General features: G+C 35.4%; 1 protein-coding gene across 2 annotated transcripts in view; it reads right to left on the bottom strand.

Annotated features, from left to right (window-relative positions):
- Positions 1-26,096, bottom strand: part of LOC133192068 (protein-associating with the carboxyl-terminal domain of ezrin-like) — a 474,471-nt gene that overhangs the window by 318,817 nt on the left and 129,558 nt on the right. For both annotated transcript variants that reach the window (XM_061327911.1, XM_061327912.1), the window contains one exon: positions 23,846-23,951. In XM_061327911.1, coding sequence (XP_061183895.1) covers positions 23,846-23,951 — 106 coding nt within the window. The remainder of the gene's footprint in view (positions 1-23,845; positions 23,952-26,096) is intronic.

The following is a 26,096-nucleotide window of genomic DNA, read 5'->3' as shown; positions in this document are numbered from 1 at the left end:
AATGTAGTTCAGATTCAGAATCCAAAGCAAGTCTTGAAGTGACCATCCCTAGCTACATCATCCATGCTAATATGGTTAAAATATGGCTAAAATTCACTCATGTGGAAAATCTAGGTCGAATCCAGCATCCGAAGCAAGTGTGGTAGCGACCATCCCTAGATGCAACATCCATGCAAGTTTGTTTTAGGTAGGGCTAATAGTTACTTGGGAATGTACCTGCTCCAAAAACTTTAACCTGGTCACTCATCTGGAAAATCTAGGTCAGATCCAGCATCCGAAGCAAATGTGGTAGTGTCCATTTAGATGCATCATCTATGCAAGTTTGGTCCAGGTAGGGCTAATAGTTACTTGGGAATGGACCTGCTCCAAAAACTTTAACCTGGTCACTCATCTGGAAAATCTAGGTCAGATCCAGCATCTGAAGCAAGTGGGGTAGTGTACATTCCTAGATGCATCATCCATGCAAGTTTGTTCAAGATAGGGCTAATAGTTACTTGGGAATGGACCTGCCCCAAAAATCTAACCTGGTCACTCATCAGGAAAATTTAGGTCAGATCCAGCATCCGAAGCAAGTGTGGTAGTGTACATCCTTAGATGCATCATCCATGCAAGTTTGGTCCAGATAGGGCTAATAGTTACTTGGGAATGGACCTGCTCCAAAAACTTTAACTTGGTTACTCAACTGGAAAATCTAGGTCAGCATAGGGGTATAGCATAAGCTCATCTCGACTTCGTCGAGGTGAGCTAAAAACCGAACATCGATCCCGATATAGATTGCTATGTAATTGAGTGCACTCGATCGGGATCGAAGTTCACTAATTGCATACTACTGGAAAGGCATGGAACTGACGAAGTTTGGATTCTGTTTTATGTTGACAGCATTTAAGTTGTCAGGACAGAAAGTCTAGATAAAATTTTGTTTTATGTGTTTGTTGTATTCATAAATAACATCATGCACATGTAATGGACTTTATTTTTAGTTTTACAGTTAACAGTATTAGATCTTTATTGAAAATTTTTCGGACAAGTGAAGTTGAAGTTCGGACAAGTAAATGTCTTGGTCACTTGTCCGAATGGACAAGTAGGAAAAAAGTTAATGTTGAGCCCTGTCTACTTCTCCCTTGAATCAGAAATGATGATACAAATATTTTAAGAATGATTAAGAGTTGAAAAGGTTGTGCATCTTAAAATTGACTAAGCGCTGTGGTTGAATTAGCTATACCAGTTTTAGCTTATTTTGCTACTCAAAGCACCTTGATTAACTATTTTTAATCATACTGTTTTCTGAAATGTGCAGTTTTTTCAACATGGATACAAGTCATACATTTTCAGCTTCTGAAAACAATGCATAAAGAAAACTGCTTTTCAAATACTGTAACTCTTTGCAAGTACTTGTGATCATAAGTTTTTAGCTCACTTGAGTTTTTCTGGTTTTCTTACCACATTTTGTCTGTCATTCATCTGTCCGTCTGTAAGCTTTTCACATTTCTGTCTTCTTCAATTGAACCACTGGGCCAATTTCAACCAACCTTGCCACAAAGCATCTTCGGGTAAAGGGCATTCAAGTTTGTTCAAATGAAGGATCACACCCTCTTTCAAGGGAGGATAATCAAGAATTAGTGAAAATTTGGTGGTATCATTTAAAAAAGTCTTATCAAGAACCACTGACTGGGCCCAAAAAGTTGAAACTTTCTTTACATGGACTTCATGTAGATTCAAATTTGTTCAAATTATGACCCACTGGGATAGGGTGGGGCCACTTATGGGGATCCAAAGATTTACATAGAAAAATGCAGGGGATTTTTTCCATCATAAATCTTCTTCTCATGAACAGCAAGGGCATTATTGTCCCCCGTTTTCATGAAAGGGACCTAGGGGACATTAAACCATTTGTAAGTCAGTCTGTCCGTCTGTCACAATAAATTTAACCTTGGTCATAACTTTTGAATAATAAGAGATGGGACTTTCATATTTCACATGTACATTACTTACAAGAACTTTCTAAATATACTATGATTTTTAATCCATGACCTTGACTTTGAAGTTTGACCTACTTTTCAAAAAATTTAACATTATTTTTAGTTGATCATTTAGAAAGAGAAAAGATAGGGCATTCATATTATACATGTATATTACCTATGACAAGACCTTTCTAAATATATCATGACTTTTGACTCTGTGACATTGACATTGAAGTTTAACCTACTTTTCAAAAATGTTATATTTCTTTATAACTTTTGATTGAGATGAGTTACAGTCCCTGAAATGTTCTACTTTCCCACTTGAATGGTGAGCGAACGCTGAACGAATGGTGAACGAACACTGAACGAATGCAGAGCGATCGGTGAGTGAAATGTGTGAACGCTGAATGCAACTTGGTGAACGATGGGTGAACGGTGAGCGAACGCAGAACGCGAACGGAGCGCAAACGCGAGCGCAAAGTGAACGGTGAACGAACGGTGAACGCAAGATGAATGATTTATTTAGAAAGCCTCTGATCTTTTCCTTGCATTGAATCTATTCTATTGTATTCTAATGCCTGGTGCTAAAAAATAAATAAATAATAAATAAATAAACAAATCAATGAAAATTGTCCTAAGAAAGACGATACATGCACATTAAGTAAAATTATTAATTTAAGTTTCTTACAATATTTTCTGCACATATGTACGATGTTTAAATTCAACTTTTTAATAACCCGATTTTTATCGCTGTAAAACATTGTAATTGTTACTGAATGCTGTAGTATAACAGATGAAATTAATCTAGTTGTAAAATAAATATGTTTATTCTTATATGGTATATAAAACCATTACAAATAATGTCGATTTTAGAAGAGAAAACTACGGACTTATAGAATGAATTACAACGGTTGTAACAACCATACAAGGCGATTCCGTGTAAAATAACGAGAAAAAAAATATTTTACAAAGGTATGTGGACGTAATGCATAAATACACTCATATTTTAAAATTTTAATGCAACAATATATTTATGTGTCAGTCTTATTTCTTATGATGATTTATTGAGCAGACTTCTATATGTATCTGTAAACATTTTCCGGCCGTGATTATACTCGGACAAGATGATACAAAGAGGCAATCATGTTATTTGTTATATATTAAATTTTCACAACTTGATATTTAAGTAATATGCTGTCATAATTTTTATTAAACAGACAAATGAGAGAGATCTATAGAGAGAGAGATTCGGTTTTAGCCCCCCCCCCCTTTCCTCAAATGTTTGTACCTATATCAAACAAAAATCTTAATTTTTTCTAAATTTATCAGGCAGTGAAAGTAACCATTTTTTATCAACAAATCTATTTGTTTTACAGTCATTATCGGTTTTTATTTACCTGCTGCAAGTTCACACGAAGTCCATGTGCTTGACCTGTCAATCAAAATCATTCGACACTGTGCAGGTGTGAAAGTCACCTCACACCGAAGGCAAAGTGTTAGTCTTTCCAAGAGGTTTTAACATTTTTTCTTATCATTTCTAGAAGTGATTTCAACATTTCTAAAAAAAATAAATAAATAAATGAATAAAATATATTGGGAACAAACACTTGGAATGATTAAGCCGCTTGAATTTGAAACATACTCCCTGCCAATTTAAAATATCGGCACATGTATATTTTGAATTACTATTGTTTAATGACTTTGTTTAGATGCATGTTTGTGTTGAGACTGAAATTTTTGTGCTACAAAACACATTAACTTCTTTTTAAATGATAATTAAAATGTACTGAAAATACGAACTAAGTAACCGATTTAGGGGAAGGGGGGGGGGGGACTCTTAGTAATATTGAATGACAAACATATGAAGTTACGGTGAAAAATATCATTACTGGAGAATCACCTTGGTTATATAAATGATAATCATGTTATAAAGGCATTTCTCTCTCTCTCTATTTAAAGACTTTATATATGTAAAGTAGAAAAAAATTCTTTAATGTATTACATTTTAAATAAATATTTTTTTTTAAACAACACTATCAATTTAATTCGCCCTAAAGATATTTAATTAATCCGCAGTACTGTTTGTCATTCTCAGAACAAGTTCTATTATGTATTTCTGTATTATTTGAAAAAAAAATGTGATAGAAATAAATATTTTTGTATTTTTGCTGCAGTTGGTAAATTATTATCTATCCATTAACGATTTGTCGTCTTTATCATAACAACAAAATGTTGCAGTGCTTGAAGTATGTGTACATGTATATTGCCCGTATTTAAATTTAATTTTTCAGCATCGTTCTACATAGGTACATACATGTACTTAGGGTGAGTTAACCATGCATCGGACACATACCTTGCTTCGGACAACTTTAAGCAATAAACTTTCATTGAACCCGAGTCTCCCCGTGTTTTTACTTGTTTCTGTCTTAAAGGTGAAGATTTAAACTTTTTAATGATGCCGATTTTTATTTTCATGTTGTGATAAAAATACCACAAGAAATTGCGATGTGATGCATTTAAAATCTCTTTACATTTGTGGATCGAATTAGTCATTCAAATTTAATTAGAAGGTTAATCTTTTAATATAAGATAAAAATGTTTCGATATCACTAATTTTAAAACACCGAGATCAAGGTATGATATTTTTCTGGTTTAAATATCTATGTCCGATGCATGGTGAATATTGTCCAATCCATGGTGAATTCTGACTTATTTCGAAAAAAATCGGTTTTTAATAATATTTTCTCAATAAGTAAGGTACGATTGTGTCAAAAATTTATATTTTAGTCACATACTACATGTTAAGTTCCATTTTGATAATATTCGGTCGGTAGCGATATCGCTAGAACTTGTTTAAGTGCGAGGGTGTCCGATGCGTGGTGAATTCACCCTATAACAACATTTATTTTCCAGATAAATTTTACAAATAACCTAACAGCTAAGTTAGAATAATAAAAATAAATATTGTGGATAATTTTCCCGATGAAATAATGATTCTTCAAACACGATATGTTATTTATTAAATTCAAAACTTGTAAATCCTTACTTAAAAAAAAGATAAATCCTTTCACTTCGGAGTTCCGAATGACAATAAAGACTGAACGATAAGTGAACGCTGAACGCAAGGTGAATGCAAAGTGAACAAACGAAGAGCGAACGCTGAACGCTTTGTGAACGGTGAATGCGAGCGCATGCTGAACGCTGAACACAAAACTGTGAACGGAGAGCGAACGGTGAACGCACGGTGAACGAACGGTGAACGCACGGTGAACGAACGGTGAGCGAATGGAAAAATAGGAAAGTAGAACGTTTCAGGGACTGTAGGACTTTCATATTTGACATGTACATTACCTGTAACAAGATGCCTCCGGGCATGCTATGATTTTTTACCCCTTGACCTTGATGTTTTACCTGATTTTCAAAAATTTTAACTTTGGTGATTACTTTTGAATGACATATGATAGGGCGTGTATATTTGAAACAATATGCCATAAATAATGGCATCCCATCCACAAGACACGGAAAGCAGGGGACCACAATTCTTTAAATTTGCTTGTTAGTTATTTTGATATGGAAACATCCTCATATAGTGTAGATTCATGTTTTTTATGCCCTGCCATGAATATGGCCGAGGCATATAGTGTTTGTCATGTCCTTCCACCCATCCTTCTGTCTGTCCTTCCGTCTGTCCTTCTGTCATGCTTTGCTTTTAGCTCAGTTCGAAGCTCAGTTTCAAAGAAACTATGCAAGATATTTTTATCAAACTTCATATGCTGATAGATATTGATAAGAGCTATGTAACTGCATCAACATTTTTTTACCTTGACTTTTCCTTTGACCTTGATCTCACTTTTCTTAAACTAGTGTTAAAAAGATAACATTTTAAAGATAACATTAAAGATAGTGTAATCAAACTTCATATGTTGATACATACTGATGTAAGCTATTCAACTGCATCAACATTTTGACCTTGACTTTTCCTTTGACCTTGACTTCACTTTTCTTTAGTGTTTAGCTTAGTTTTAATGAAATCATTCAAGTTACTGTAATAAAACTTCATATGCTGATACATACTGATGTAAGCTTTTCAACTGCATCAACATTTTTGACCTTCACCTTTCCTTTGACCTTGACCTTACTTTTCTTAAATTAGTGTTGAGATCAGTTTTCAATAAAGAATTCAAGATAAATTTACCAAACTTCATATGCTGATACATACTGCTGAGAGCTATCAATTGCATCAACTTTTTTGACCTTGACTTTTCCTTTGACCTTGACCTCACTTTTTTAGCTCACCTGAGCCGAAGGCTCAAGTGAGCTTTTCTGATCACATTATGTCCGTCGTCCGTCCGTCCGTCTGTCCGTCTGTCTGTCCGTCTGTCTGTCCGTCTGTCCGTCCGTCTGTAAACTTTTCACATTTTTTACTTCTTCTCAAGAACCACTGGGCCAATTTTGACCAAACTTGGTACAAAGCATCCTTGGGTGAAGGGGAATTTAAATTGTTAAAATGAAGGGCCAAGTCCCGTCACAAGGGGAGATAATCAAGAGAAGACAAAAATAGGGTGGGGTCATTAAAATATCTTCTTCTCAAGAACCACAGGGCCAGTAAAGCTGAAACTTATATGGAAGCATCCTGGGGTAGTGTAGATTCTAAATTGTTCAAATCATGACCCCCGGGGGTAGGGCGAGGCCACAATGTGGAATCAATGTTTTACATAGAAATATATAGGAAAAATCTTTAAAAATCTTCTTCTCAAGAACCACTGGGCCAGAAAAGCTGAAACTTATGTGGAAGCATCCTGGGGTAGTGTAGATTCTAAATTGTTCAAATCATGACCCCCGGGGATAGGGCGGGGCCACAATAGGGAATCCAAGTTTTACATTGAAATATATAGGAAAAATCTTTAAAAATCTTCTTCTCAAGAACCACTGGGCCAGAAAAGCTGAAACTTATGTGGAAGCATGCTGGGGTAGTGTAGATTCTAAATTGTTCAAATCATGTCCCCCGGGGGTAGGGTGGGGCCACAATAGGGAATCCAAGTTTTACATTGAAATATATAGGAAAAATCTTTAAAAATCTTCTTCTCAAGAACCACTGGGCCAGAAAAGCTGAAACTTATGTGGAAGCATGCTGGGGTAGTGTAGATTTTAAATTGTTCAAATCATGACCCCCGGGGGTAGGGTGGGGCCACAATAGGGAATCCAAGTTTTACATTGAAATATATAGGAAAAATCTTTAAAAATCTTCTTCTCAAGAACCACTGGGCATGATAAGCTGAAACTTACTTGCAAGCATCCTGGGGTAGTGTAGATTCCAATTGTTCAAATCATGACCCCCAGGGGTAGGGGGGGGGGGCACAATAGGGAATCCAAGTTTTACATTGAAATATATAGGAAAAATCTTTAAAAATCTTCTTCTCAAGAACCACTGGGCCAGATAAGCTGAAACTTACTTGGAAGCATCCTAGGGTAGTGTAGATTCCAATTGTTCAAATCATGATCCCTGGGGGTAGGGTGGGGCCACAATAAGTACTACGGGGGGGGGGGGGGGGAGAAATCAGGTGAAAAACAGCAAGGCCAAAGTTATTCAGGTGAGCGCTGTGGCCCATGGACCTCTTGTTAAATTAGTGTTTATCTACATTTTAAATAAACCATTTATGATATTTTTATCAAACTTCATATGCTAATAGTAAATACATACTGATGTAAGCTTTTCAACTGCATCAACATTTTGACTTCAACCTTTCCTTTGACTTTGACCTCTCTTTTCTTAAATAAGTGTTAACCTCAGTTTTAAATAAATCATTCAAGATATTTTTATCAAACCTAATATGCTGATATATATTAGTGAGAGCTATTCAACTGCATCAAAAACTTTTCACCTTCCTGTGACATTGACATCCCTTCTCTTTAATTTGTATTTTGCTTAGTTTTAAAGAAACAATTTAAGATATTTTTATGTAAGCATGCACTTATACATAATTTGGTGAGAATTTATCATCTATATCCAATTGTTTTTAGATTTTAGTTTCAATTTTAAAGAAACTGTTCAATATATTCTCATCAAACTTCATACACTCATACAAATTTTCATGTTGCATTAGTAATATACCATCTGCGGGGCATTCATGTCCTATGGACATATTTCTAGTTTTAAAATCATGACCTCCAAGGGTAGGGTCAGACCACAATAAGGGATCAAAGTTTTATATAGGAATAAAAGGAAAAAATCCTTCAAAATTCTTGGTTTCAAGAACAACAAGAGCATGATTAATATGGAAACATTCTCAAGAAGTGTAGATTCAAGTTTGTACAAATAATGACCCCATGAGTTAGGGAGGGGCCATTTTTTTCCTGCCCCTATTTGCCATCCACATGGAAATGCAAATTTTGAAACCATTTTACACATCCACAGGACAAAACCAATCATCTTCCAAATGATCATGATTTAAGGCTAATGCATAAAATATAAGGGAAGTTCTGGGAACCATGGTGTTTAAACAAGTCATGTTAAATATTTTTTTTTTTTTTAAACTGACCCCCATTTGACCCCAAGGGTGAAAATAAAAATTCCGAAACCTTAATGCACATCTACAGGACACCACAATCTCCTAAAAGATGATTACTAGGTTACTGTGTAAAATGTAAGAGGAGTTCAGGGAACCAGGGGCTTTTTGCATAAAAAACATCATTTTTCGACCCCCATTTGACCCCCAGGGTGAAAATGAAAATTCCAAAACCTTACTGCACATCTATATAACACCACCAACCATCTCCCAAAAGATGATTAGGCTACTGTGTAAAATGTAAGAGGAGTTTGAGAAAGAAGAGTGTGACAGACCGATGGATGGACTGACGAATGGACAGACATGAGTAACAACAATATACCCGAACTTTCTTTACTAAGTGCGCAGAAAATCTTGCTTCATAAATTGCACCATATTTGCATTACAGGATCTGTAGCATTATGGTCAAAGACTAAATATTAAACCATAACATTACACTTCTGCAGCTAACAAATGACTGAAGCATCTTATACCTATAATATTATATACACAAAGACCTCTAGATCTACACGACAGGAATAAAGCTTGAGCGGCAGCTCTGCTTCAAAACATGCATCTACTTTTCGGTACAATCATAGAAATTTATAAGTATTTAGCAAATCCTTGCTACAAAGCACGAACACCATAATATGAAACTTGACATATAAGTAAAACTACTCCATCAATAATCCAGGAACATACATTAAAAGGAATATAAATATCTGTAGAAATTAAAAAGCAATTTGGAATTGAAACAAGAGGCCCAAGGGCCTTAACGGTCACCTGAGTATAATACAACTTAGAGGATCCATAGAATATAAAATAAACTAGTGGATGAAGCTTTGTTGCCCAAAAGCAAGAGAAATAGGATGATCAGGATCAATGAATTAATTAGTCTAATATTTAGTAACAACTCATATTAAAATTAAATTCCGATCTGTCCCCAATTTATCACTATCACCATGCAGACTGTTAACAAACTATTGGTAATTCTGTACTATTTTTAACCCCAACTTCGCAGCTAGGTTAAGGACACCCATGACAGATAAGCTTTATGTATATATCGGAGGAAATGAATATAATTTTAATTTATTTTAACAGCAATAGTTTTGATGAATGTGCATTGTGGTGTTTGCACTTCTATATATCGGGTCTCTGTCGAGTTCGGCCAAAGCGATATCGCTAACATCAGCTGTTTGTCATGTGACAGGTTTAAAATTAGAACATATATGTACTACTACAAAGATCATAAAAGTTCAATGATATACAGGTATCCTTTTGCTATAAAATTTATTCTGTTTTGTTTACTACAAATTTCTTAACATGAAAAGTGCTAGGAGCAACTTCCTCATGCTCGGGAATGGTGTAAAATTTAGCCGTCTTTCTATAATCTCCAGACATAGATGTAATACGCACTACAATAATGTTACAATACGGAATAAATCAACAATGCACATCCAGCTCCCAGCACTTTTCAGAATAGTAGGAATAATAGCTACACTTGTTTAAAATTTCAGAATTTATAGTGAAGCGGATATCGTTGAGTTTTTGATATTTTTGAGGGGCTGGCCCCTCATTTTAGCACATTACTGTACAAATGTGCTCCCTACGGCTATACCTAAGGTCTACACATTATCAATTTAGTTTGACAATTAAATGTGGATTAATATATTTTAGAATATGTATTTATTTTGGTCCAATTAACCTTATTTCGTGTTTATTTTTATTTTTACAAGCTACGATAATAGCTTGATCCACGCCTCAAGTACAGAGAAACTGCGTGTCAAAATAAGAAATGACATCATCTCAGTAAGTACAGCGAGATCAAACTGGCTTTCATTCTACATACTCAGAGTGCTATTTTGGCAAGATAAGTTACACATCCATTTATCTTTATAATATTTATGAGAAACGAAAGTATTTTAGTGTGTTTTAAAAAGAACATGTAGTTTATTCATCGAGATTCATATGAATTGTTTTAACGTGACATCATAATACACACATGTAGCTTCCCCGAACCCTCCATAGGCTGATGTAGACATGGGAGTCCTTAACCTAGATGTGTTGTAATCTCTCACATTGGGATCTCTTGGTCTTTGAAGAACATTTTAACAAGTTATTTTTGTCTCAGTTTTATTATTTTATTATTTACAAGTCTATCTGATCATTAAAACTATGAAAGTAGTTTTTGTATTATAGTATAAAATTTCTTGCACAATTCTCTTATTCTATTAACATTTCAAATACATTATTTGCAGTGATTAATTATCAAAAGTGAATTGCAAAGGGGAAAAACTTATCTCAGTAGAATACAAATTAATAGAGCCCTGGCCAGGACCAGAACACTTGACCAAATGGTCTAGATGTTTAACAAGAGGCCCAAGGGCCTTAACAGTCACCTGAGTACAACAATTTAGAGGATCCATAAACTGATAAATGAAGCTTTGTTGCCCAATAGCAAGGAAAATCGTACAATTAAGATCAACAAAATAATTGATCTAGTATCTTTCTATTTGTCCCCATTTTTTATCACTATTACCATGCAGACTTTTAACAAAATGTCTATATTATTACCTCTCACATTGGCCTCACTTGGCCTTTGAAGAACATTTAAAAAGATATGTTATTTTTGTTTCATTTTTATTATTGCATTATTTCCAAGTCTAACTGATTATTAAAATATGACAGTACTTTTTGTATTATACAATAAATGTTCTTGCATAATTCTCTTATTCTATTAACCTTTCAAATACATTATCTACAGCGATTAGTCATCAAAGGTGAATGGCAAAGGGGAATAACTTCACTCAGTAAAATACAAATTAATAGAGCCCTGGCCAGGACCAGAACACTTGACTAAGTGGTCCAGATGTTCAAACTTCTGGTAAAAATACCTTGCTTATTAAAACTTTTACTCTTTTTGCTTCCAATATGCCCAGGAGCAGAGGAGATTTTCAAAGAAATAATGCATTTTCATTATCTAACACAGCCCTACCCTAACATCAGAACCTAGGGTCATGAAAATTTACAAATTTGGAAGAGGTACCCTCATCACCATAACTATGCAATTAGGTGAAGATTTTCAGAGAATTCACACATTTTCACTATATTATCAAATAGAGCCCCCCCCCCTCCCCCTCAGAGAAACAACAGAACCCCTGGGACCACAAATTTTTAAAAATTTTGTAAAATCATCCTTGCTCATCATCACTATACACTTGTTTCTTTGCTTTATAACCAGGAGTAGAAAAAATATTTTGAAAAAAATATGAATTTTCACTATACAATCAATAAAGTCCCCCCCCCCCCTTTCACCAGAACCCCTGAAGGCCCTGACCCAGGGGCCATGAAATTCATAATTTTGGAAGAGACAGCCATACTCATCATAACTATGTACTTAGTTGGTATATTTTATACCCAGGAGCAGAGAAGAAGATTTTCAAAGATTTAATGCATTTTCACTTTATAATCAATAAAGCCCCACCCTAGCACCAGAACCCCTGAACCAGGGGCCATGAAATTCACAATTTTGGAAGAGGCACTCTTGCTCATCATAACTATGTACATATTTAGTTTATTTAATACCCAGGTGCAGAGAAGAAGATTTTCAAAGAAATAATGCACTTTCACTATATGATGTATATAGCCCCACCCTAGTACCACAACCCCCGATCCTGGGGCCATGAATTTCACAATTTTGGTAGAGGACTCAATCCTTATTACAATCATGCCAACAGTTTGACTGCTTGATGTCCAGGAGTAAAGAAGCAGATTTTTAAAGATTGCATTAATTTTGATGGTTTTAGCCCCATCCCTAAGGCCCCGGGAGGCAGGAACCATGAAATTCACAACTTTTGTTCCCCTTCACCCATAGATGCCATATGCCAAAATTGGTTGAGCGGTTTCAGAGAAGAAGCTAAAAATGTTCAAATATTAACACACGACGAACGACGAACGCCGACAGACAAAAAACGGATAGCAATAGAATAGGTCACCTGAGTGACTCAGGTGACCTAAAAATCTGGTAAAAATATCCTTTTATTAAAACTTTTACTTTGTTTGCCTTTGATATGCTAAGGAGCAGAGAAGATTTTCAAAGAAATAATGCATTTTCACTACATGTACCATGACTACAGATTCAACACAGCCCTACCCTATCCAAAACCCATGACCCAGGGTCATGAATTTCACAGATTTGGAAGAGGTACCCTCATCATCATAACTCTGCACTTAGCTGAAGATTTTCAAAGAATTAACACATTTTCACTATATTATAAATAGACCCCTCCCCCCCCCCCCCCCATGAGAAAAACAAAAGCCCCTCACCTTGGGACCACAAAGTTTTAAAAATTTTGTAAGAAGCACTATGTACTTTATTATCTGCTCAACACTAAGGAATAGAAGGGCTTATTTAACAGAATAAATGCATTTTCACTACATAATTAAAGAGCCCAACCCTAACACCAGAACACCCCTGACCCAGGGACACTCTTGCTCATCATAACAATATACTTAGTTAGTTTATATATTACCAAGGAGCAGAGGAGAAGATTTTCAAAGAATTAATGAATTTTCACTATATAATCAATAGAGCCCCGCCCTAACACAAGAACCTCTGACCCAGGGGCCATGAATTTCATAATTTTGGAAGAGGCATCATTGCTTATCATAACCATGCACTTAGTTTGTTTAAATAATACCCAGGAGCAGAGAAGGACATTTTCAATGAATTAATGCATTTTCACTATATAATCAATAGAACCCCACCCTAACGCCAGAACCCCTGACCCAGGGGTCATGAAATTCACAATTTTAGAAGAGGCATTCTTCCTCATCATAACTATGTACTTATTTCGTGGGCTTAATACCCAAGAGCAGAGGAAAAGATTTTCAAAGAATTAATGTATTTCCACTGTATTAGAGCCCCACCCTAACACCAGAACCCCTGACCCTGGGGCCATGAATTTCACAATTTTGGAAGAGGCATTCTTCCTCATCATAACTATGTACTTAGTTCATTGGCTAAATACCCAGGAGCAGAGGAGAAGATTTTTAAAGAATTAATGCATTTTCACTATATAAACATAAGAGCCCAACCCTAGCGCCAGAACCCCTCACCCTGGGGCCATGAATTTCCCAATTTTGGTAGAGGGCTCAATGCTTATTACAATCATGCCAGCAGTTTGACTGCTTGATGTCCAGGAGTAAAGAAGAAGATTTTTTAAAGATTGCATTAATTTTGATGGTCTAGCCCCACCCCTCAGTTTCTTATTGCTGCAATTGCGTTGAACATGCCATTTGATTGGCAATCTCTCTATATATAACACAAGTGAACTTGTGATGAAAATTTAAGAAAAGAAGTGCTAGTGAAATATTTTGTCTAACATTTGGTGAACCACGTTAACAAAATTTAAGAGAAACTGTATGTTATTGCCTTATTACATTTTTATTGATACTTTTACTAATACAGAGAATTATGGCTTATAACGCCATTTTAATTTAAGTCAAGCAAATTAGGATTGGCTCTTGAAATTTCTATATACTTGCATAACTGTTTTTTTTTTTTTTTGTTTAGTTTGTGTGTGTGTGTGTATTTAAAATCTTTTTCAGAATTTTTCACCCATATTGAGACGCCACCACTTGTCTGTAGAGGGCTGCAAATTTTTATCTATGCTCGGCTATTATGGCCTTTGAACAGTGAGGGATCTCTTTTGTATCAGCACCTACTGTGACAAGAAACCTCAGTTTATACGATCTCATCCAAAGAACCTGTCTCCACGTCCCACAGTTGGATTCGTACCCGCAAAGTAAGGATATATTTACGTAATTGTAATGATGTCAAAGAAAAAGAAATCTAGAAGTGAGTGCTGCTCATTACTGCAAACTAGCGGCCCTTAAGGGAAGGCCGAGGCGAAGAGTAATTTTGGATTGTGCACATTGCCCCAAATGAACTTTTTTTAGGAGATGGATAAAATGTTAAAAAACAATGTATATATGATATCACAGTCTCGAACCTTCACATGTATCCTTGTGGGGTTTGAAGAAGCGGATACAAGTTTTATTTTAAAGTGAATATGTATCAAACAGCTGTGATCGCCCCAATGATAGCACTGTCAAAATATTACTTATTCCGATACAACAGGTAATTTATGTGTTATGTCCGATTTCCATTTTTTCAAGAGATCATGTCCGGATGATATCTCAGAAACGGTAAAAGATTAAGACACCAAACTTTCAGGGATTACAGATCATGACAAGTAGGTTTGTTGAATATTTTTAAATCCGTCAGCTGTCACTTCCAGTCGTCACAGGAAGTGATCAAAGAAATCGAAAATTTCATTTTCTTTTCTTTTCAACCAAAACTTGTATTACTTCACTGCATCTGATTTGTAGTTTCGAAATATGTTAGTCCCATCAGAAATAAAAATGACTACTTCCAGTTATAAGAGATAAACTATATAATTTGGATGTTCCACTTTCCCATAAATATCGCTTGTAAATTAAGTAATTAAGATGATTTTTATATATGTTACTGATGCTGCAGATGTCTAGGGTGAAATATGTGGAGATTACGAACAGTATTCAAGCTCAAAGGTCCATTTAATGTTATAAAATAGGAGCAGAGCAAACATGGACCTCTAAGACATCAGAGGTGGGATTAGGTGCCATGGAGGAGTGAGCGTCCCTTGCCAACCAGTCACACCCGCCGTGTGCTCCTTGTCATGATCGGGAAATAATGGAAAAATCCGGCGACAATTCAGTGTGTAAATAATAGCCTAACAATTTCTATGAAAAAAGTCAGTCAGCATTTGACTTAATGAAAGATTGTATTTGCTGACTAGGTCATTGTATGGACCATAGAACTTACGAAATGATGACTTAAAAGAGACTGCTGATATTCTTGTTTCATCAACTTGTTTGTCAATAACCTACCTCATTTCAGAAATTGTTTGTACGTAGAGCATGCTCTGGCATATTGAATCGACTAAAAGATATAAACCTCATATGCAGGTGATAAGGGTAAATTGCTACATAAGTAAGGGAAGTTGACGATTGAAAAGTTAAAATTATCACATTTATCATACGTTGTTGTCACTTCCAGTTGTGACAGGAAGCTATGCAAAAAAGTGATTTTTTTTTTTCAAGTTTCTTTAATTTGTTTTTACAGACATTTAAGACTAATAAGATGTTTAATAGGTCATGTCAATGCAAACTATTTCCGCCAGAAGTGCCGGCCAAAAAACAGAAGTTGTTTCATACATGCGTATTTTTTCATGGAAACTTTTAGGGATGATAAGTTGTGAATAATTAAGGTGTAGAATGAACTTGTTTTTAAACTTTTTAAAAAAAATTTCATGAAAACTTTTAGGGATAATAAGTTGTGAATAATTAAGGTGTAGAATGAACTTTTTATTCGTTTGGATTACTTCAGGTCATGTCTGGAAGTAAATAAACAGGAAAGTAATTTGGAAATAAAGTCATTCAGATGACTTTTATATTTTATATTATTATTCAAGTGGCCCCAACCTACCCCTAAAAAAAGGGGGGGTATGATTTGAACAACTTTAAATCTACACTAAGGATGTTTACACATTTCTTTGCTGAACTGTGGCTTTTTTCCTATAAGTTTGAGCTTTCATAATGGTCCCACCCTATCCACGGGGGTCATGATTTGAACAAATCTGAATCTAATGCTGTTCTTGAGAAGATTTTTTTTTAAAAATCCCTTTGCCTAACTTTGCTTGCCCATTGTGGCCCCACCCTACTGAGGATGCTTAAAAATAGACAATGACCAATCATGGCTTTGCTTGCCCATTGTGGCCCCACCCTAAAACCCAAACCCTCCAGGGGTTTGAAGAAACTTGAATTTACACTACCTGAGGATGCTTCCATATAAAAATGACCAATCATAGCTTTGTTGTTCTTGAGAACAAGATCCTTAATGATTTTTTCTATATAGTCCTATGTAAAACTTTTGATCGTCCATTGTGGCCCCACCCTATCCCCGGGGGTCATGTTTTGAAAAAAACTTGAATCTACACTACCTGAGGATTATTCGACATATGTTCCATCTTTCCTGGCATAGTGGTTCATGAGAAGAAGATTTTTAAAAGATGCCATTAATTTTTTACTAATTTGTAATTATCTCCCCTAGAAAGAAGGCTTGGCCCTTCATTTGAACAAACTTGCAATTGAATCCCCTTCACCCAAGGATACTTTGTGCCAAGTTTGGTTGAAATTGGCCCCTTTGGTTCTGGAAAAGAATATGAAATTGTGAAAAGTTTACAACAAAGACGATGAAGACAACAACGACAACAACAACGGACAAATTTTGATCAGAAAAGCTCACTTGAGTCTGCAGCTCAGGTGAGCTAAAAATTGTTGAACCTCGCATCTATTTTTAGTAACAGTTCATTTGCTTATTGGTGGAAAATAACAAAATTAAATGGAAAAACTATACAAACTGATCGATTTTCTTCTATCAGTTTTGTTTCAAATTTTGTTTTACTTTCAAAATAATGATCTTATTTATATAATTAATAATGAAAAACAAAATTCAAATGAAATGTTTTATTTTTTAAAGGTCTATGTAAAGATCCTAAATCAATGAGTATGATTTTTTTAGCCATTTTGAGATACTCTTTTTTCTCAAGACCAAGTAAAAAATTAATTTAAAATAAGTGTTATCTTTAGAATGCATATGATCTTAGGTCTACAATGTTTTAACGAGGCCGAGTCTAATCATTTCTACCCTAGATATTTTGATAAATTTTCTTGAATAAATTTTTACTATTATATTAATTATTTAAGATAAAAATATCAAAAATTTACCATCCCGATTTCTAAGAGGGCCATCTTAAAAGTTGTCAAATTTTACATTGGACCCTATGGGAATTTGTTGGAAAAGTGCCAAATTATCACATTTTCCCCAAATTTTTTGTATTTCTGCCCTAGGGATTTCCTTTTCAGTCAAATACATGAAAGTTATTGTAAAAAGTCAGAAAATTGTGAAATTTCAAAAAAGTTGACCATCTGGTTTGGTCTAGGAATTATTACAAAGTTTATTTTTTTCCCAATGCCCAATACCTCTAAATTTGCCATATTGCAACATACATTTTGTATATATCTGCGCAGATGAATTATTTTGTTAAAAAATAACAACGTTTAGATTGCTGCTATATTTCTTATGATGTTCTGTCAACAGTGTTTAATAAAATGTCCATGGACATCTTGAATAATCAAGCGAGTCAAGCGTCATTCTTTAGCGTCATGCATTGCTTACAGAACCGGAAGACAGTGACATCATGAAAGCCATTTCAGCATTTATTCCTAAATATTGTCTTTAAAGCACATTTTAAGACCCATAAACATTACAGATAATGTTCATTTTGTGTTATAATTACAATACCTGGATAGGTGTTATGTTGCAGATATGACTGCATGAAACTTAAAAGCTGCCCAAAATCATGCGCACTGGAATTAGACTTGGCCTCATTAAAATATTGAGCTTGAGACTAGCTCTTAAATGTGTTACTATCATGAAACTTTAAATATATGATCAAAAAATGTTGCTTTTTACTATGACAAGAAAAGAAATTTAATTTAGCAAAGAGAAACTAAATTGTTTTCCCTGTCTACGACTTTTTGGGACAACCCTTGTATATGTTTTTTTGGGTGCAAATCTATAAGTGCAACATAGCTATAAGCTAGATGATATAACAGCTATTCAAAGAATGGCAATATCTTATGAATCATTGTTTTCTTGTGTTTTTCATTCCCAGGACTTCAGAGTCAAAATATATTCTGAACTGAGATATCATCATTTACAAAACCAATCCCTGAATTGTTGAACAATATCATGAAACTTGAGGAAAAAATCCTGACTATGACAGCACCATAGGCCAAGGGTTTGTGAGAGAGTTAAGCAAATCAGAATCCCTTCCCTAGTGAAGATGACTGCAGGGTGGGATCATCTTTGTTTTATTAGCATTTGTTGGTGTTTGATAGTAACAGAATTGACCAAGTTTAATTTGCTGTGCATGTAAACTAAATTTACATCATACATTCCAAACTTGGGTGCCAGCAAAAGATACATCATTATGAAAAATAAAAGGCATAACAAAATATTTATCTACTATGTTTTCATACAGAATACAATTTGCTGACCTCTTGAACCAAGCTGTTTGCCTTCAGCCTGACATCCTCAGGGAAACACTTTGGTTTTGGGTCTGACAAAATGCAGTTTGCCTGAGAATGCAGTCTATAAAATTTAATGTATAATGAAATTTACTTTGAAAACAATTCAAATTTATTTGATATCATTTTAAAATGTGTTAGAGGCACTCATGTGGTACAGACTACATTAACGTTTTGAACAAATTTGAATCTACTCTGACTGAGGATGCTTCCAAATAAGTTTCATATATTTTGGCCAAGTGGTTCTTGATAAAAAGATTTTTTGAAAGATGCCGTTTTTAGGTCACCTGAGTCACTCAGGTGACCTATTGCTATCTGTTTTCGTCCGTCGTCGTGCGTCATCCATCATGCGTTAACTTTTGAACATTTTTAACTTCTTCTCTAGAACCACTCAACCAATTTCAACCAAATTTGGCATATAGCATCTATAGGTGAAGGGGAACAAAAATTGTGAATTTCATGGTCCCTGCCCCCCTGGGGCCTGAGGGGTGGGGCTAAAACCACCAAAAATAATGCAATCTTTAAAAATCTTCTTCTTTACTCCTGGACGTCAAGCAGTCAAACTGTTGGCATCATTGTAATAAGCATTGAGCCCTTTACCAAAATTGTGAAATTCATGGCCCCAGGGTCAGGGGTTCTGGCCCCAGGGTGGGGCTATATAGATCATATTGTGAAAGTGCATTATTTCTTTGAAAATCTTCTCCTCTGCTCCTGGGCATTAAGGTGATAAACTAAGTACATAGTTATGATGAGGAGGTGGGCCTCTTCCAGAATTGTGAAAGCCATGGCCCCTGGGTCAGGGGTTCTGGTGTTAGGGTGGGGCTCTATTGATTATATAGTGAAAATGCTTTAATTCTTTGAAAATCTTCTTCTCTGTTCCTGGGTATTAAATAAAGTTACTAAGTACATAGTTATGATGAGCAAGAGTGCCTCTTCCAAAATTGTGAAATTCATGGCCACAGGGTCAGGGTTTCTCGTGTTAGGGCGGGGCTCTATTGATTATATAGTGAAAATGCATTAATTCATTGAAAATCTTCTTCTCTGCTTCTGGATATTTAATAAAGTAACTAAGTACATAGTTATAATGAGCAAGAGTACCTTTTCCCAAATTGTGAAATTCATGGCCCCAGGGTCAGGGGTTCTGGTGTTAGGGCAGGGCTCTATCAACTATATAGTGAAAATGCATTATTTCTTTGAAAATCTTCTCCTCTGCTCCTGGGCATTAAGGTGATAAACTAAGTACATAGTTATGATGAGGAGGTGGGCCTCTTCCAGAATTGTGAAAGCCATGGCCCCTGGGTCAGGGGTTCTGGTGTTAGGGTGGGGCTTTATTGATTATATAGTGAAAATGCTTTAATTCTTTGAAAATCTTCTTCTCTGCTCCTGGGTATTAAATAAAGTTACTAAGTACATAGTTATGATGAGCAAGAGTGCCTCTTCCAAAATTGTGAAATTCATGGCCCCAGGGTCAGGGTTTCTCGTGTTAGGGCGAGGCTCTATTGATTATATAGTGAAAATGCATTGATTCTTTGAAAATCTTCTTCTCTGCTACTGGAGACTATTTAAACAAACTAAGTGCATGGTTATGATGCATAAGGATGCCTTTTCAAAAATTGTGAATTTCATGGCCCCAGGGTCAGGGGTTCTGGTGTTAGGGTGGGGCTCTATTGATTATATAGTGAAAATGCATTGATTTTTTGAAAATCTTCTTCTCTTTTACTGGAGACTATTTAAACAAACTAAGTGCATGGTTATGATGCATAAGGATGCCTTTTCAAAAATTGTGAATTTCATGGCCCCAGGGTCAGGGGTTCTGGTGTTAGGGTGGGGCTCTATTGATTATATAGTGAAAATGCATTGAAAATCTTCTTCTCTGCTACTGGAGATTATTTAAACAAACTAAGTGCATGATTATGATAGACAAGGATGCCTCTTCCAAAATTTTTAAATATATGGCCTCAGTTTTTGGGGTTCTTGAGGTGGTGGTGGTGGGGGGGGGGGGGGGGGGGGCTCTCTATTGATTATATAGTGAAAAAGCATTCATTCTATTAATTAATCATTAATTAATCCTGTCTGCTCCTTAGTGTTGAGCTGATAAATAAATTGCTTAGCTATGATGAAAATGGGAGCTTTGAACAGAATTTTTAAATCTTGTGGTCCTAGGGTGAGGGGTTCTGGCATAACGAGGGGGGGGGGGGGGGCTTTTGATAATATAGTGGAAAAGTGTTAATTCTTTGAAGTTCATTGTTATGATGATGAGGGTAACTCTTCCAAATTTGTAAATTTCTTGACCCTTGGTCTTGGGTTCTGGTGTTAGGGTAAGGCTTTGTTGAATCTGTAGTGAAAATGCATTGTACCCGTGAAATTCTTCTCTGCTTCTGGGCATATTCGAAGCAAACTGAGTAAAAGTTTAAATGATATGAGTAAGTGTATTTCTACCAGATTTTTAAACATCTGGACCATTCGTCTAAGCATTCTGGTCCTGGGCAGGGCTCTATTACTTTGTATTCTACTGAGAGAAGTTATTCCCCTTTTCCATTCACCTTTGATAATTAATCACTGTAAATAATGTATTTGAAAGGTTAATAGAATAAGATAATTATGCAAGAATGTTTATCGTATAATTAAAAAGGTACTTTCTTAGTTTTAATAATCAGGTAGACCTGTAAGTAATAGATAAATAACAAGAGGCCCATGGGCCACAACGCTCACCTGAATAACTTTGGCCCTGCTGTTCTTCACCAGATGATCTTTTTGTAATACCTATTGTGGCCCCGCCCTACCCGCAGGGATCATGATTTTAACAATTTAAAATCTACACTACCCTAGGATGTTTCCATATAAGTTTCAGCTTTACTGGCCAAGAGGTTCTTGAGGAGAAAATTTTTGAAGATTTTTCCTATATATTTCAATGTAAAACTTGGATTCCCTATTGTGGCCCCGCCCTACACCCAGGGGTCAAGATTTGAATTCTTTAGAATTTACGCTGCCCCAGGATGCTTCTACAAAAGTCTTAGCTTTTCTGACCAAGTGGTTCTTGAGAAGATTTTTTTTATATATAGTTCAATATAAAAATTGGATTTCCTATTGTGGCCGCGTCCTGCCCCCAGGGGTCATGATTTTAAGAATTTAGAATCTACACTACCCCAGGATGCTTCCACATAAGTTTCAGCTTTTCTGGCCCAATGGTTCTTGAGAAGAAGATTTTTAAAGATTTTTTTCTATGTATTTCAATGTAAAACTTGGATTCCCTATTGTGGCCCCGCCCTTCCCTGGGGGTCATGATTTTTACAATTTAGAATTTACACTACCCCAGCATGCTTCCACAGAAGTTTCAGTTTGTCTGGCTAAGTGGTTCTTGAGAAGAAGATTTTTAAAGATTTTTTTCTATGTATTTCAATGTAAAACTTGGATTCCCTATTGTGGCCCCGCCCTTTCCCCGGGGGTCATGATTTTAACAATTTAAAATCTACACTACCCCAGGATGCTTCAACATAAGTTTCAGCTTTTCTGGTCCAATGGTTCTTGAGAAGAAGATTTTTAAAGATTTTTTTCTATATATTTCAATGTAAAACTTGGATTCCCTATTGTGGCCCCGCCCTTTCCCCGGGGGTCATGATTTTAACAATTTAAAATCTACACTACCCCAGGATGCTTCAACATAAGTTTCAGCTTTTCTGGTCCAATGGTTCTTGAGAAGAAGATTTTTAAAGATTTTTTTCTATATATTTCAATGTAAAACTTGGATTCCCTATTGTGGCCCCGCCCTTTCCCCGGGGGTCATGATTTTTACAATTTAAAATCTACACTACCCCAGGATGCTTCAACATAAGTTTCAGCTTTTCTGGCTCAATGGTTCTTGAGAAGAAGATTTTTAAAGATTTTTTTCTATATATTTCAATGTAAAACTTGGATTCCCTATTGTGGCCCCGCCCTTTCCCCGGGGGTCATGATTTTAACAATTTAAATCTACACTACCCCAGGATGCTTCAACATAAGTTTCAGCTTTTCTGGCCCAATGGTTCTTGAGAAGAAGATTTTTTAAAGATTTTTTTCTATATATTTCAATGTAAGTTTCAGCTTTTCTGGCTCAATGGTTCTTGAGAAGAAGATTTTTAAAGATTTTTTTCTATATATTTCAATGTAAAACTTGGATTCCCTATTGTGGCCCCGCCCTTTCCCCGGGGGTCATGATTTTAACAATTTAGAATCTACACTACCCCAGAATGTTTCCACATAAGTTTCAGCTTTTCTGGCCCAGTGGTTCTTGAGAAGAAGATTTTTTAATGACCCCATCCTATTTTTGTCTTTTCTTGATTATTTCCCCTTGTAAGGGGGTTTGGCCCTTTATTTTAACAATTTAAACTCCCCTTCACTCAAGGATGCTTTGTACCAAATTTGGTTAAAATTGGCTCAGTGGTTCTTGAGAAGAAGTCGAAAATGTGAAAAGTTTACAGACGGACGGACGACGGACAACGGGTGATCAGAAAAGCTCACTTGAGCTTTCAGCTCAGGTGAGCTAAAAATGAGACAAAAATAACTTATCTTATTAAAAGTTCTTCAAAGACCATAAGAGAGGTCAATGCTAGAGGTCTTAATATGGGTATAAAAATAGTACAGAAGCACTAATAGTTTGTTAATAGTCTGCATGGTGATAGTGTTAAGTGGGGGACAGATTAGAACTTAATTTATGAGTTGATACTGAATACTAGACTAATTATTTTGTTGATCCTGATCTTCCTACTTCTCTTGCTTTAGGGCACATTGCTTCATCTATCAGTGTATTTAACTTCGAAATTGTTGTATTATATTCAGGTGACCGTTAAGGCCCTTGGGCCTCTTGTTTTGTTTTGTTTTTTGTTTTTTGTTTTGGTTTTTTTTTCCTAACTCATAATTATCCCCAAGAAGTTGAAAATGTGAAAGGTTTACAGATGGACAGACAGACGCCAGACAAAATGTGATCAGAAAATCTCACTTGAGCCTTCAGCTCAGATGAGCTAAAACACATCCAGGTATTAATGCATTTTGTCAACATAATATACTTATACCAATTCAAAAGATTTCACATGAAAAGTTTTAACAGTTGATTTTTACTTAATTTCACTCAAAAATATATGAAAAAAACAATATGTGCATTCCTACCTAAATAACTGGTCATTCATTAAGCTGCTGATTTTAGGTCTCTGTTTTGGGTCTGAATTCAAACATTTATCCTGTATAAGCATTTCAAAAGTCTTCGTCATCTCACCTTTAACAAAATATGAATTGGACTATTATGTAATCATTGAAAAATACAATGGCATATTTGCTAGCTATCTATATTCACTGTACATGCAATCCAACAAATCATAATTGGTCTTACGAGGTGTTTGCATATAGGTGAATAAAAAAAAGGATCAGATCTCCTGAGTCTGCATTTAAAATACAGGCAAGGAGAAGAAAAAAATTATAACTCAGCATATGTCTTTTTATATTTGCTAATTAAGTGCCAATTATCTGATTGACATCTCAATTAAATCACCAAATACATGAAAAATTTATGCCAACTAGATGTGTTGTAGCGCCATGAATGCCCCCGCAGGCAGCCAAAATTTTAAATGACATAATTAGTTTTAAATCTGTATTCGAACTTGACCTGTATTTTCTGGTAAAATACCTGCATATAAAATTTCAACCTTGTACATACATTCCTACAAAAGTTAGAGAGCAGAAACTGAAAATTTCTTACTCTAAGTTCAAGAGGGATGACTCTGTCAAAAATCATCGGACCCTAACCAAATTCGAACTTGACCAGTGTATTCCTATGACGTATCTGTATGTCCAAATTTGATTTGAATGTGTGCAACCATTGCAAAGATAAGGAATGGAAAGGGAATAATGACAGAACAGAATGACAGAATCACAGAATGGGGTAACACAATACGCCTTGGCCCTTTTTATGGCGGGTGCATAAAAATGATGCTAAAAATATCAGGAGTGCAACACCTTTTCCTGACATTTTGAAAATTTAATATATTTTTTGAAGATCTGTGAGATGATAATAATGATTTATGTTGATAATATTCAATGTAATGAGCTTTAAAGAACAAGGTTCACTTAGGGCCTTTTTTGGCCATGTGAATTTCAGAAAAACTGAAGCTGCTTGGTTTTAGTTAACAATGCATTAAATATCATTTAGACCTTTGGTGACTGCGTATCTATCAAAAATGACGTAATTTTCTGGCTAGTCAATGCATTATGACATCATGAAATGCGTCATTTTCCTCATATCCTGAAAAATTCTACAAAAACAGCCAATTTTTAAAGCTATTTTTTGATTTTTAATATAGAGCGCAATTTCTGATCTAAAATATGCAACTAATAAATGATTGAATTATTTCTGAGGATTACAAAACATGTTTTATTTTTTAGATCAGAGGGTGCGCTCATATTATTTCTCTTCTTTGAAAGGGCTCGAATTAATACTTGTTTTCCTTAAAATTCAAGAACATTGCAATTCCATGAAGTCTGTTTTCCAAGACCTTTGCTTTAAGGAGAAAATTTTTAATACGATATTAAAGCACTAAGTCTCTACTTTATCTTGATGTTTAAAATGGAACATAAAGTGTTAGTCAATAAATCGGTATATCTACAGGGCCATTATATGCATAAAGTGAACCTAGCTCTTCAGACAAGAGTTATTTTTGTTTGCCCAAGTTGTGGTCATGGCTAATGCTGAAAAAAATGCTATACCATGCATAGTTGCCAACTCACCCAATTTCATCAGGTTACACCCGATTTTTCAACCCTTAACCCAATTATTTTTTATGACACGACGGGTCTTGCTTTTCATCCGATTTTTGCCAAACAACCCGAAAATCTCCCAATTTCCGGTTCATAAATTAGGTTTCACTTTTAACCTCCAGTTACAACCCAAGCTTGGATCTACGTAAACAATGCCGATGGCTATGTACCAGACTGAGTAAATTATCAGTGCAGGTGTAAACAATTACCTGGGAGTTGTTTTGACAAATCAAAGTTTGAAGTCAATTTAAAATGGCTTCTGATAGAACGAGATCGTTATTAGAGCCAGCAGGAACAAATTTATGTACGTATAAAGGAATCTTGGAAAACAACTTGCATTCGATAAAATATAGTGTTCAAAGAAAGTGTAGGCCTAATACATGATGCACTTGTTTAATAATTTGGGAGAGGAAAAATAACTTCAAAACCTAAATTGGAATACTTTCAAATTTAGCACAAACTTTCCATGTGCTTCAAATCAGCAAAGCAGATTCCGAAAAGGCTTTCTTTAAAAAACCAGAAGTCTCTGATGAGACTGTAGCTCTACTGGTCTGTACGTATAACAAAAGAAAAGTAGCACTTGGATTTGAAACTTTGCAACATGCAACAA

This window comes from Saccostrea echinata, unplaced genomic scaffold (genome assembly GCF_033153115.1).
Source record: "Saccostrea echinata isolate AGI-Se365-2 ecotype Australia unplaced genomic scaffold, CSIRO_AGI_Sech_v1 ptg000025l, whole genome shotgun sequence".
NCBI classification, from domain to species: domain Eukaryota; kingdom Metazoa; phylum Mollusca; class Bivalvia; order Ostreida; family Ostreidae; genus Saccostrea; species Saccostrea echinata.
This window is presented reverse-complemented; position numbering and strand designations above follow the sequence as displayed.